At 41.0% G+C, this 14,836-nt stretch overlaps 1 protein-coding gene across 1 annotated transcript in view; it reads left to right on the top strand.

Moving 5' to 3' along the window:
* Window positions 1-14,836, top strand: part of pigg (phosphatidylinositol glycan anchor biosynthesis class G) — a 133,645-nt gene that overhangs the window by 74,527 nt on the left and 44,282 nt on the right. Inside the window, exon 9 of the mRNA XM_036568642.1 lies at window positions 4,386-4,804. Within this exon, the coding sequence (XP_036424535.1) occupies window positions 4,386-4,804 (419 nt within the window). The remainder of the gene's footprint in view (window positions 1-4,385; window positions 4,805-14,836) is intronic.

Here is a 14,836-nt window from a genome sequence, read left to right as displayed (position 1 = left end):
GCACCATTTGGGAAAGGCCCTTTTCTGTTCCACCATGACTGAGCCCCAGTGCACAAAGCAAGGTCCATAAAGGCCCGCACAGAGCCCTGACCTCAACCCTATCAAACACCTTTGGGATGAACTAGAACAGAGATTGCGAGCCAGGCCCTCTTGTCCAACATCAGTGTCTGACCTCACGAATGCTCTTCTGGATGAATGAGCAAAAATTCCCACAGACACACTCCAAAAAAAGCTTCCCAGAAGAGTGAAAGCTGTTATAGCTGCAAAGAGGGGACCAACTCCATATTAATGCCTGTGGGATTAATGCCTATTTAGAATGGGATGTCATGAAAGCTCCTGTGGGTGTGTATATATATATATATATATATGTATATATATATATATATATATATATATATATATATATATATATATATATATATATATACCTGCTTCCTCTCACTGTATGGTTCAAAGTATTCTGTTTCCAAAAGGGATAAAACAGTCATTTTGAACTTTTTGTAAGGGGCAACAAGCACATTATTGCACGCATACATTCTCACTGTTTCATTCGGTCTGTATTTCACACATCTTCACATACACACACTCCAGAAAACAGCTGACAGTAAAAAGACCAAGCAGGATGATCAAGAGAGCATGCGTGTATATGTGTAAAAGAGACAGAGTGTACACATGACCATGTAGACCGCGTAGTAGAATTTAAATGTGGAATGATTTAGGACTGGATTCAAAATAAAGCATATTCTCATGCATAGTTATGTATAATATGGCTAGTAACTTTTGATTGTGCCCATCGTCTTTTGCCCTTGGCCAAAGCTGGACCAGACTGCATCCAAAGCTGGCCAGAACATCGCTGACTCGGCTGACTTTTCATTCCTGACTTGACCCTGGCAAAAAATGTGTGAAGAAACAGATTGGCCGAGGGACAGAGATATCACCCCATTTTATTTTTGATCATTTAAACAAACAGAAGCGTACTACTTAAACAGGAATGTAGCATAGCTCTGAATACTGTTTTCCTCATGCTCTAATTAAGCCTTTACAAGGGAGTAGTGTGCTCATGTTTTTTCATTCACACTTCACTAAGCCACGCTGTGGGCTGGTTGAACATGGCCGATGGAGACCCAGCACTAGTCTTTAATGAGCTGGTTTCTGTGGCCTTGGTTGCATTTCTAGAGGAAGAGCTGACTTTTTATAGAGAGGACAAACCAGGTTCCTACTCTCTGGGGCTATCAGCTTAAAAAAAAAAGATTCCTTGCATTTTAACAATGCAAATGAAGAAGTTTTTGTAGAATGAATCACTTAATTAAGTACTCATGTTAAAACTATGGAAACCCAACATATTACTAAAACCTTACGAGGCCTTTTTAGGTCTTTGCACTAGAAGAGAGTTTGGATGTATTCATTACATCATGAATTTGTCTGTTGTCTGTCTCAGACAGAACAGCTTTAGGGAATTCTGATGTGGCATTTAATTATTTTGGATTATTTGCCACCTAGTCAATTAGTAGGGTTGTCATCCTCGTTAATAATGATGTTGATTCAGTGCTCACTCTGTCGTTTTCTAATAACCGTGTTTTGATTATTATGTTAATTGAACTGTGGCATGTTTCCATTTGACACCATAATCTAGACTCTCTAGAGAGGAAAAGAAAAAAGGAGGAGACCGTTAATTGTCCATTATTTGTCATTTTCATTCACTCATTTGATTTTCCGTGCTTTGCTGATTGCACTGTGATTTCTGCTTCGTTTATATCAAGATGATGAAGATGGTGAAGACAACAGAATAGATAAACACATCATCTGCTGTTAAAGGCCTCCAAAGGCTTCTGCCATTGAGAGAGGAAAAGAAGGAGGCAAAGAGAGACAGACAGAGATTTCATCAGAAGGCCTTTATTCTTTGTTTCTCTGCCAGAACATTTAAACGGAGCCTGGGAGGCTCACTGATTTCGTCTCTGTTGCTTGTAAGGAGAACTCCAGCTGTTTCAAGTCTCGGTTCTAGATAAAGATGCCGGTGGCCGGAGGGTAGGGGACATCAAGTGCTCTGACTGCCCTCATATTAGCACACGCAGCCTATCGTCAGAGGGAATCTCCTGCTCACCAGCCGCATGGACGTGCCTGCATTAGCATATAAATAGCAAGCCCAGCTGCTTTTTTCCCTTTTTTTGGCTCTGCCATGTTTTGTTCTTATTCCTACATCAAAAAACAAAGCCAGCAGAGACCCAAACAAACAGCAGAGAGGAAACTTGGGTGAACCTTCTCAGAGTGGATGCATTCTAGTCAGTTTGAGGCAAACACTTGTGGGATCCAAATATTCCCATTGAGGGGAATCGAGTAGAACTCAGAGAGAAAGGGAGAGGCTCACCCTCTCTCTTTCTCTCTATCTCTCTCTCTCCTCTCCTCTCCCCCCATCTCTCTTCCTCCTCTGTTGTGGTCTCTCTGTGTTTTTCTGTGTTTCTCTCTCTTTCGTTCTTTCCTCCAGATTGTGTTTACACAAACATCAGCGTGTTGGTTACACAATTCATTTTCCCCCTGGCTAAGTTGTGCGCGGCGTTGCCATAGGTGATGGATGGCAGTGTGTTGGGTGCTGCGGAGAGGCCTTGTCACACCCCTGAGGATCGGCTACACACTGCTGGTGTCACGGCTGCACACAGGACCATATCCATCATAAACACTGCCCAGCCACACAGTGACCAATTACCATTTCATTACCACACAGCGCAAGGACTGTGAGTGCGCATACATGCGTGTATGTGTGTGTGTGAGTGTGTGTGTAAGTGTCTGTCTGTGTTGGTCTATGAGAATGTGTGTATCTGTCTGTCTGTATGTGTCTGTGTCTGTAAGTGTCTGTGTTGTGAGTATGTGTGTGTGTGTCTGTCTGTATATCTGTGTGTGTGTGTGTAATTGTTTGTCTGTGTTGGTTTATGAGTATGTGTGTGTGTTTGTCTGTCTGTATGTGTCTGTGTGTGTCTGTCTTTGTGTGTTTCTGTCTGTCTGTGAGTCCATCTGTCTGTCTGTGTATCTGTTTATCTGTGAGTGTCTGTCTGTGTCTATGAGTCTTCCTTCACATGTGTGTCTTCTATCTGTCTGTGTGTGTCTGTCTGTGTTTCAGTCTGTCAGTGAATCCATTTGTTTGTGAGTCCATCTGTCTGTCTGCCTGCCTGTCTGTGTGGTGTGTCTGTGTTGTACAGTATATGAGTCAGAAAACTTCTAACTGCTTTTATTGACGTCGGCAGGCAGAGCAGCATATGCTCACCAGCCCCTAAGGCATGTAGAGAATGTAAAGAGCTTGCTCTTCTATCGCTGCTGTTTGATGATGATTAATAGACTCTGAATCTGTGTGCATGTTCTGTACATCTAAATAAATGTTTAGCTTTTGGTTGTAAGCATTTATGGTTACAAGTTATAGTGTTGCTGTTTAAATAGATACCTTTAAAGGAAACCTGCTCCTGCAGTAGATAATGTCCAGAGCAGCAGTGTGTGTGAGGGTTAGCTCCTTCTCTCTCTGGGAACATTTCTTTTGTCAATGTGTTTACGGTGGTCTGCAGGAGGCACTAGCTGTGTGTGTCCACCTTTTATTGCTCAACCTTCCAACCTTTGCTCTCAGCAGCTCCTTAATAACACACTGAGGACATCATTGTGAGTCTGTGAGTCTGTGTGTGTGTGTGTGTGTGTGTGTGTGTGTGTGTGTTGGGGGGGGTTGTCTCACAGCTTGTGAGCTCTCTTATTTTGTTGTTGTCTGTGCTGTCTAACTGAACGGGTAGTTGGTCACAGTTGGCTCTGAAGAAGCCTGCGTCTTTGTATTGCTCGCAGTCAGACTGAGTTCTTCTGGTTCTCTTATATATTTGTTTTCTCCTCAGATTCATTCAGTAGCCATTTTCTGCCTCATCTCTCCATTTGCACCTCTGCCAAACCTCTCCCTTTCACTCTTTCCACATCTCAACATCTCTTCCCCATCAGCCCTTCCTTTTCATCTGATTGTCAAAAGCTGCAATCTGGGGTCGATTTTTGGATGCAGCACTGTAGTGAACTATCAGATGGAATCTATTTGAGAGCATTTTCTGGAATCCTTTCACTAGGCGTTGTGGGGAGTTGTTCAGGCTGATTTGAAGGCTGGGAAATAATCAGGAGCTGAGTAATCTGACCTTTTTTGCACCACTTTTACTGCACTGAAGGAAATTTACTGGTGCTTTCAGTGCAGCTCGATTGGCTCCAAGTACCTTTTATACTTGCATACATTCCAGACTCTTAACACCTTTATTTTTGTTAATTACTTAATGCATTTCTTCAATTAGCTCTCAGCAATTCAATAAGCACATCTAAATACTCAGGCATAAACTCAGGTTTGCTGTTTGAACTCAAATATCTCTTTCTCTCTCACTCAGACATCATCAGACTGGACTCTGTCTGAGCTGGACGTGTTGCTGCTGACCGGTACGGTCGGCCACACCCTCAGCCTGGGCGCTAGCAGTTTCGTAGAGGAGGAGCACCAGACCTGGTACTTCCTGCTCAACACCCTCTGCCTGGCCGTCTTCCAGGACGTCTGCAGGAAGTACTTCAGGGAAAGAAGACGGCCAGGCGATGATGAAGAGGATGACCCTATTCTGCCCTCTACAGTGGAGGAGGACACGTCCCAGGTCACTTTCTCACCAGCGGCAGAGCTGGGGGTTAGTGTGGGGTCAGAAAAGTGGTTGGCCCTGGCCACTCCAATCCTGACTCTGGCTTGCTGTCGACTTCTGAGGTCACTGAACCAGACCGGAGTGCAGTGGGCACACCTGCCTGACCTGAGCCACTGGCTCAACAGGTAAGAAATAGGTATACAACACATCTGTATCTAATGATTTGTAATTAGGGCTTTAACAAGCTGTTACTTACCCATATTACCAATATTTAGCTTAACTAAGGTTTCACTGGCAATACATTCAGATACTTTGGCTTTGTCCCTTCATTAAAATCTGCTTTCAGAGTCTTCTTTCAAATTTATCTGCTAATCTAGTATGGTTCCTGCTGTTCTTTCCTTTTAAAAAGTTGCTGAAACCATATTCCTTTCCAAAGCCCCCTGTAGGGCAGTGGAATAACTGCATCATATCAACATTTCAGAACATCATAAAGTTTTAATAAAAAATGTGTTAACTATTATTTACTAAAATCCCAACTAATCCATGTTAACGTTTTTTTCCTAATCGATTTCACCAACTTCTAATAATTGTTGCAGCTCTAATTATAATACCATTACAGTACATTTATGTGCATCATTGCTTCAGATTTAAACACATTGTAGGTTTAGATTTTCACTGATGATAACATGACTTGGTTTATGGTGCCACAAGGCCGTGCCTTTGTCAGGGAGTCTTGGAAATAGGAAATCTTTGTAAAGAAGGTGTTCAGTGTGATTTTTACCCTACCGTTTTACAGTGCTGTGATGGATTTGAGTAACGAGACATTGTACGTTTTCTGTTATACAGTATTGACTGGGTTTATGAGAAGCTTTACCATCAGGCCTCAATGACATACAGCTTTTCTGCAATGAGCGCCGTTCTCCCGATCCCTCCATAAGCCCTGTCATATTGCATCCAGCCTTACCGCCTTCATTTCTGACGGCAGCCAGGTTTCATTAAAAAGTCTTTTTTTAATTGGCCAAGCCTCAGTCAGACCACAGAACTTCAGCTCTGGTATAAACCTGAGCCGTCAGTGGTAGACACTGACGCTCATTTAGGGCCAGAGAGAGCTTTAAAGTTCTGACAGTCACTCCAAACTATCTAAATTTAAGCTTTTCAAGCTTCTGAAAACTCTTGCTAGAACTCTGTTCAATTAAGCATTTTTTTTTTTGTTTTTTGTTCTCAAGAAAAGGCCATTTGCTTAGGGAGATCTTGTGAACCGTGAATGTTTAAATCAGAGTGTTTTTAATTATTTAGAGTGGCTAAACTCGAATAAAACAATTTGGCTTAAGCACTTAAAAAGAGTGCGTAATTACAACGTGTGTCTTTACACTTTCCTCCAATTTGTTTGCTTAATAATCCTTGGAAGCCAGCTATTTCCAAACAGACTTGGCCTGCCTAGTCCCTCTCCCGTCTGCTTCTGTGTATGTGTTCTGGGGTGTTAAATGGCGTTGCTATACACACACTGACAGACGGTCTGGCTACTACACTCGCCGGTGTGTGCCAGCCTTCATTCCGGCCCATTAACCCTGTCCAGAGCAATCAGCCAATCAAAGAGCAGCCTGATCTCACACACTCCGGTGTGAAGGAAAGGTTGCCAAGACTGACACATGCAGGGGACTTACTGTGTTCATTTGGCAACATGATCTGAGTAACCCTCATGCTTTACTGGTGGTTTGGTATGATGTTTGTTTGTAAACAACTTACAGAGCTTCCACACTATTTAACGCTTGTTGTTGTTTAGTTATGTGACTTCAGTGCAACAACACAATATAAATGCAGTCATTACATTTATTGGATCAGCAGGTTTGCACTTATGACATTTTTTCAGTGTCAAGAACTGATAAAAATGTGAGTAAACAATATTATTTCCTTATATTCAGTAGTTTCCTTAGTACAATATCTTCTACCCACCTATGTGATATCAGTTGAATTAGAATAGAAATAATTGAATAAGTGAGAAATAATTAATAATAAAAATACATACTTTCATTGTCACAACAGAAAAATGTAGTTTCATGCCTCATAGCAGAATCTGTGTAATCGGTGATGAAATGATGGCAGCGTGCCGCCATGTAAACTGGGTGCCATGGTTTTAGCATTGCTAAAAAGGTAGCATTCGTGCCCATGTGCTGATGGTGTGTGGCCACTGTTTTATCCTAGAAAGCGTTTTGAGTGCACATTAATGTTGGCAACAACTGATGGCTAAAGTTGGAAAAATGTATCACTTGACAGAGCGTTTCTGCTGACTGCTGTGGTTTATATACAGTTTGTTGTAATTCATCTATCATCATAGTATAGTATAAACACAGCAAAAGGGTTAATGGAAGGACGTTTTAAGATATTCTTTTCCTTTTACACGAGTATAATTGCACTTTGTATCAAAAATAGAAATTAGAAAGCAATATAATATGAATTGTGACCGCATGTTGCGGCCAATTCTAGGCCCATTTTGCACTGCATCTTCTCCAGAGATCTCCTGAGCCAAGCCCAACTCGTTTTCTCTCTTGTGCACGCTCTCTCTCTTTGTCCTTGTCTATAGTAGTATGCATACAAGAAAGCCTTACTAACTGTTCGCCGTGAAGAAAGCTCACTAAAAGAGGATTGTTTAAAATTCCAAATGAGTCAGGGACGTCTTTATGGACATTATGACCTGGTTGTGTATCAGAAAGAAAGCACACTGGTCACGTACAGCGCAGAGCCTGAGCTATGATAGCAGGAGGAGTGGCATGTTTTCTCTTTAACGACACATTTATTGTGCATGCTTCAGGGTCATCCTCGTGCAGACCTCTGGTATTCTCTCATGTATACGTCATGAGAGTTGAACCAGTATTGTCTTGTTGGTAAACAAAACTTTCAGCATGTCTTGGAAGCCTGTATCTCCATTTAACCACTAGCACTACTTACTGCCAGTGTTACTCCCAAACATGCATTGAGGCACTACTGCTACACAACACTAGTTGCCCAATCATTATTCAATGGAATGGAATATGTAATCAGCCACACTTCCAATTATTTTCCACCGGTTTTTTGTGCAACTCTTTTTTCCTGTGTACTTTTTTCTATGATTGCGGTGTGCATTTGCGCCTGAAACTGGTGGCACGTCTGGCTCACCCTTGTAAAAGGGCTTGTACACAATTAATTTCTACACAAGGACACACACAAACTCACACGTACACTTAAAATCAGACTTTTCTTTTGTAAGTGCAGGCCTTGCTTCTTCCAAAACCACTGAACGATTTTATATCCAGTTGATGCAGCCTTTCTGAAAATAACGCAGATCAATACCTGCAGCTCTTTAATGCAGTCCCCTTACTGTAGACGCCTGAAAGAACCTTTGCTGAGGCAAAAAGCCACAATCATATTCTCTCTGCACTCGACAGCACCGCCGATAAATAACCATGATTGCGCTCATCATAAATCCAGACTCGTTTATGGGGGGGAAGATGGACAGATGCCAGACTCTCGGAGGAGGTTAGCAGGGGTCGTCGAAGGGGAAAGACGTGAACGTGTGGAGCGTGCGTTTCTGCTGCGTCTGGAAGTAGCAGTAGAACACTCCCTCTCATTATGTATATGTGGCTAGTGCTGGAAAGGGCCACGATGAATCTCCATTAGACCCCATAGCCTGACTTGTGGTTCACATTGAGAGAGGATATTAATGCTCTAGCCTGGTTTAAGAACCAAAGGAGCTAATTAGGATGCTGAAAATGTTTTTGATTTGCTGGAGTTTCTAGCTGCTCGTCAAAAGTTTGGGAACTCCTAGCTTTGTTTTTAATACAGGCTGTCAAACAAATAATTATTCATAGTCTATTATTCTTTACCCTAAAGAGAGATTTTTTTCCTTTTAATAAGCAGTGCATTTCGTATTAAATATATATGTGGACAAAACAAGCCTCATCAGAATGTATTTACTAGTTTTGACATGTAAACAAGGATTCACAGCTTACTTCAATCATCAAATGTGTAATTTGGCTAGAGCTGCCCACATTTGTGCATATATATATATATATCATACACTCCTGGGCAAAAAAAGGGCTGTTTTTTACTGATGGTTTTGGTCTAGTCAGAGTCCGTAGAGAAAAACCGTAGAGAAAATATTTGGTCTCCCTATAAACACAAATTAACCCGGCAATGTTTTTCAACTTTTTGAGGCCATCAATGCTGAATGGAAAAGTACTGACTCTTCTGTCTGTAAAAGATTGTCTGCAAATTTACACACAAAACTTCAACACTTAAAGAAATCAAACAGATAAGATATTCCACATTAAGTTACTTTATCTATTTGATTAATGATTTGTTGTTAAGACCATTAAAAGCTTAATGTTTTACCATTTTGGGCTTTTTTTTTGCCCAGGAGTATATACATTGTATATTCAGTTCTGATTCCTTCATGATTGTAGTCTCTTGGCTGTCTTTCTCATTCGCACAGCTTGTGCGTTGTTATTACAGTGGAGACTCTCGAGGGGAACTGTAGCTTTCCACTTTGCTATTGCTTAGTTTACTCCTCATTGATTTATCTATAGGTCTCCCTGGAGCGCTGTCCAGTGTAGTCTGCTGCAGGTGCTGAAGGTGTTACTTTAAAAGACATAAAAAAACTGTGTTAGCATGAGAGGGCAACAATCACTGATTTTTTAATAGCAACACACAGCGCTCAAGCAGCTGGGCTTCACTACTACAGATGATTTGAGTCAAACTAGGAAAAGGCACTAATAGTGTTTAAGAATTTAGAATTAGTGACATTAATAATTTATCGAGCTCTGACAGCACAATCTTTCATCCAATTGAGCATGTTTGATGGTTTGCAATAACTCATTAAATTAAATATATTAAAGTCTTAGCATATTATATCTAAGCATATTATTAGCATATTGATATAAAATTAAAGCTGAATGTTTTATTATTTTGAGGAAAACATGTAATTGTGTAAATATAGCATACTTCATGCATTTTATCCCCTTGTTGTGATGTCAGCACTGAAGCAGAACTCAACTTTCACTTGTTTAGGCCACCTTTGGGGCAAAACCATTTCAAAATATGCTTTTAACAATACCTTAGAGAAGAAAACCTTGCAATAAGCGACAAGAGGCCGTGTGTTACACGGATTTTAATTGTTTTTTGTAAAATAATGATGAAGTACAATACGATTAAATACACCAGTGTTTCATAGTTTATTGCTTATAATAATCGCAATGAACAGTTCTTCTACCAACTAAAGTAGATCAGGATAATTGGCTACAGTTTTCAAGAGGACAGTCACACAACTACAATGATGTTTCATGTCAAAGTCAAGCATCCACAAGTAATAAAACACAACTATTTCATCCATGTTCTCTGAGAGAAAGTGGGAGGCAGAGCGGTGTGAGGAAATCACACATGGGTGTGCAAAATCATAGAGAAAGACATGGTGGACGTCAACAGCTTTCGAGAGCTACTGAGGTACACAGAGCCAAAGCGAGCTCCAGTAATGTCATTTATGTTTGCTATAATGTGGGTAGTAATGAGTAATAAATAAAGCTTTAGAACTTAATATAGAACCATCAGTAGTCCATCCATCCATCCATCATCTAAACCGCTTATCCTTCTGGGTCGCGGTGGGGTGCTGGAGCCTATCCCAGCTGTCATTGGGCGGAAGGCAGGATACACCCTGGACAGGTCGCCAGTAGTCCATCATTGTATATTCTGGTCAACTTTTTAGTTTTTGGTTGCACAGTCATTTACATATTGTAGTTGTCAACCCTTCAGTTTAAACAAACCCATGTTCTTACACAGGTTGGGTTGAATGTGGTTTTGGGCCATTTATTATATACATGCTTATGCCTGTTCACCTTCATTAGTATGTTCAATGGTCCATACAAAGAACAAGTTTAATATCTGGTGCGTTAATACAGAATTCAGTTGATGTCTGCTCTCATAAATGTGCGGATGTCAAGTATTTTACAATAGCTTCGAGGCTCAGCCAATCAAATTCCAGAACCGCCTTTTTTATAATGGATGTTTTGATAGGTCGCACCTTTGATTTTAGGTATACCTTACAATGTTTTATTTTATTCCAGTATGTTAAATTGAGCAAAAAAATCGTAAATTAAATTGTAATTGTACATTAAAGTTTTCACTTAGAAGATCAACATAGCATGTAATTTGACTGGGGGTGTTTGAACATACGACTGTACGTTCGCCTGCATAGGAGTGTATACTTGTGTTTGCGTTTGTGAGCGTCTCTTTAACTACAGACTGGCTCGCTGTTGTTAGTGAATCATAAAGGCAGAATAAAGACTTCAGGGCACAGTTACTTTTGAACTTGTTATCTGTTTATGATCTCTTAAATCCTCTTTAATTTGTCCTCCCTCCTGCCTGGTCGGGATTTGCTCACTCTGATTATTGTTTGGAGTTTGCATTTATTAATATTTCACTACCCTGCTGAGAGAGTCATCCAGAGCAGACACTGGATTCTTTGAAAGTGATTGTCAAGCTTTTTTCCCCCACTGAGATCTTTTAGGAATGCAAATAGGCTGCACCTTTGGACACCGCTTTATCTGGAGATTTTAAACCTTGTCGTGGATGAACCTTCGCATTATGACACACAAAAAGGCAAATAATGAGGTGAGATGACACAAAAAGAGAGGCAGGGGAAAGCGCTGAGATAAGTAATTTCACTCTTTTCCTCTTTTCACCATCAGTTTGATGGATGATGTGGGTTTTTTGGTATAGGACTTGCTTGAGTAGGCTTTGGGCTCTGCCATATTTTAACATGACTGTTTGCATTGTTCAACTGGATGAATGCGGTCATATTGTGTTGTAATAACTCAGAAACGCATCTTTGCCTCTGAATGCTGAGTAAATATTTGCAGACATAAATGAGCTGGATATAGAGACATAGGTGAGGTTTGTTTTAAATATCCTTTTAGCTCCCTGAAATTGCTATAGCGATTTAGTCAACACAACTGACTGGAATTACAAACTAAAAAATCACTTCTACCGTGAATCGTACATTCAGACCTGTCTGTGTGCTTTCATAGATAATACAGCCACATAATATATATATATATATAAAGTAAAATATATAAAATATATATGTATATAGGGCGGCACGGTGGCGTAGTGGGTAGCAAGAATGGCCTGGGTTCGATGCCCGGCCGGGCGACTAGGGTCATTTCTGTGGAGTTTGCATGTTCTCCCTGTGTCTGCGTGGGTTTCCTCCGGGTACTCCGGTTTCCTCCCACAGTCCAAAGACATGTGGTCAGGCCAGTTGGACATGCTAAAATTGCCCCTAGGTGTGAATGTGTGTGTGATTGTGTACGTCTGCCCTGGGATGAGCTGGCGACCTGTCCAGGGTGTATCCTGCCTTCCACCCAATGACAGCTGAAGTTAAAAAAGTGATTGCCCCCCCTGTTAAAACATAATGAACTGTGGTTTATCACATCTTTGGAAAGCTGAGTTCAATTTCCCTAGCCGCACCCAGGCCTGATTACTGCCACAACTGTTCTCAATCAAGAAATCACTTAAAAAGGACCTGCCTGACAAAGTGAAGTAGACCGAAAGATCCTCAAAAGCTAGACATCATGCGATCCAAAGAAATTCAGGAACAAATGAGAAACAAAGTAATTGAGATCTATCAGTCTGGAAAAGGTTATAAAGCCATTTCTAAAGCTTTGGGACTCCAGCAAACCACAGTGAGAGCCATTATCCACAAATGGTGAAAACATGGAGCAGTGGTGAACCTTCCCAGGAGTGGCCAGCCGACCAAAATTACCCCAAGAGCGCAGCGACGACGCATATAAGAGGTCACAAAAGACCCCACAACAACATCCAAAGAACTGCAGGCCTCACTTGCCTCAGTTAAGGTCAGTGTTCATGACTCCACCATAAGAAAGAGACTGGGCAAAAATGGCCTGCATGGCAGAGTTCCAAGACAAAACCACTGCTGAGCAAAAAGAACATAAAGGCTCGTCTCAGTTTTGCCAGAAAACATCTTGATGATCCCCAAGACTTTTGGGAGAATACTCTGTGGACTGACGAGAAAAAAGTTTTTGGAAGGTGTATGTCCCATTACATCTGGCGTAGAAGTAACACAGCATTTCAGAAAAGGAACATCATACCAACAGTAAAATATGGTGGTGGTAGTGTGATGGTCTGGGGCTGTTTTGCTGCTTCAAGACCTGGAAGACTTGCTGTGGTAAATGGAACCATGAGTTCTGCTGTCTACCAAAAAATCCTGAAGGAAAATGTCCGGCCATCTGTTCGTGACCTCAAGCCGAAGCGCACTTGGGTTCTGCAGCAGGACGATGATCCAAAACACACCAGCAAGTCCACCTCTGAATGGCTTAAGAAAAACAAAATTAAGACTTTGGAGTGGCCTAGTCAAAGTCCTGACCTGAATCCGATTGAGATGCTGTGGCATGACCTTAAAAAGGCGGTTCATGCCCGGAAACCCTCCAATGTGGCTGAATTACAACAATTCTGCACAGATGAGTGAGCCAAAACTCCTCCACAGTGCTGTAAAAGACTCATTGCCAGTTATTGCAAACGCTTGATTGCACTTGTTGCTGCTAAGGGTGGCCCAACCAGTTCTTAGGTTTAGGGGGCAATCACTTTTTCACACAATGCCCTGTAGGTTTGGATTTCTTTTTCCCTTAATAATAAAGATCTTCATTTATAAACTGCATTTTGTGTTTACTTGTGTTATCTTTGTCTAATATTTAAATTTGTTTGGTGATTTGAAACATTTAAGTGTGACAAACATGCAAAAGAATAAGAAATCAGGAAGGGGTCAAACACTTTTTCACACCACTGTACGTCCATGTAAACACCTCAGTTGGAACAAACTAGTCTGATTGAGGCCATTCAATACAATTTCTATCTGATTGAATGAGGTGGGTAATCATGTAAATAATCCATTAAATAGAAGAATAATAATCATGTAATCGCCTGTATCTGATTACATTCCCAATCAAAAAGTTTAAGTATGTTCTGCGCTTGTGCGTCATAGCGAAAGTTTAGAATGTACCACATGGCGGGAGCAGAAACTGGTCTGCAGAGGAGATGAAGTGTATGTTTAAGTACACGTGAAGTATGTTTTCCTGAGACCATAATTTTAAAGTGACAAAAAACACAAGTGCACCAGCTGGTAACACACTGTTGCTCACGTGATGCTCGTTGTCATGGTACACTAAATGGTACTTTACGCATGTGTGTGATTTTGGATCGTATTACTTGTAGTGTGCAGGTAAACAAAGATATTTCATCAGATTGTAGAGAAAAGTGAGATATAAACACCTCAGTCTTAATTTATAACCGGAATGCATTCAGTCGGATTAGCAAAAATCTTTGCATGTAGACACAGCCACTGTGGCAGGATTAGGTTAATGTCCGTTTAATATACCTCTGCTACAGTAGTGTACGTAGAACTGAACAAACAAGAAACAAAGTGTCAGAATTGGATTAGGCTTAATATTACCGATACCTTATTCATTCAAAAACCCATAGTTCAGCTCTGATCATGGTCCTATGGATCAGGTCAGGACACCCCTAAAAGTATTGAAAAATTAAAACTTAACTGAACTGAAAACAATGCATTGAAATTTAAAACTATATCACATATATGGCTCTCAGCCTCTTCCAAGTGCCTCTTATTTCACCTTCTTTCACAAAAACTATTGTCAGTGATCAGTAATGTATCAAATACAGTAAATATCAGAATAATTATGGTGGTGAGAAGAGAGAGAGCATGCTATGCACACACCCACCCTGAAATGACTAGACTTTTTTCCTGCTTATTAATTCTAGGGAGCTGTGAGTACCGGGGCTTATTTCGTTACAGGGCTGCTGGGGGAGGTAGTTCTATAATGGAACTTCTAAAACATTTAGACATCTGTGCAATGAGGACACAAAAAAAGTAATCAAATCTTGAATCAATCTGGAATCAAAGCTTGACATTACAACATTGCAATGATTTTGCTGTGTAATATGAAGGTGGTTGGTGTGCTGTATGTTCTGTCATGAAGACAGAGTCTGTGCACATCTGAGGATTTGAAAGCAGTGAGTCATCTGCTGTCATTGTTCTGGACCTGCTGCCTCTGAAAGACTGAGAGTGGAACGTCAAGGCCTAGATGCTTGGCGAGATAGTGGCTCTAATAGCCTCTTTCATTTGAGCTCACACAGCCCGGCTGGTCTCAGGGAGG

This window comes from Colossoma macropomum, unplaced genomic scaffold, assembly GCF_904425465.1.
Source record: "Colossoma macropomum unplaced genomic scaffold, Colossoma_macropomum, whole genome shotgun sequence".
Classification (NCBI taxonomy): Eukaryota; Metazoa; Chordata; class Actinopteri; order Characiformes; family Serrasalmidae; genus Colossoma; species Colossoma macropomum.
The sequence above is the reverse complement of the archived record's forward strand: the minus strand, read 5'-3'. Positions and strand labels throughout refer to the sequence as shown.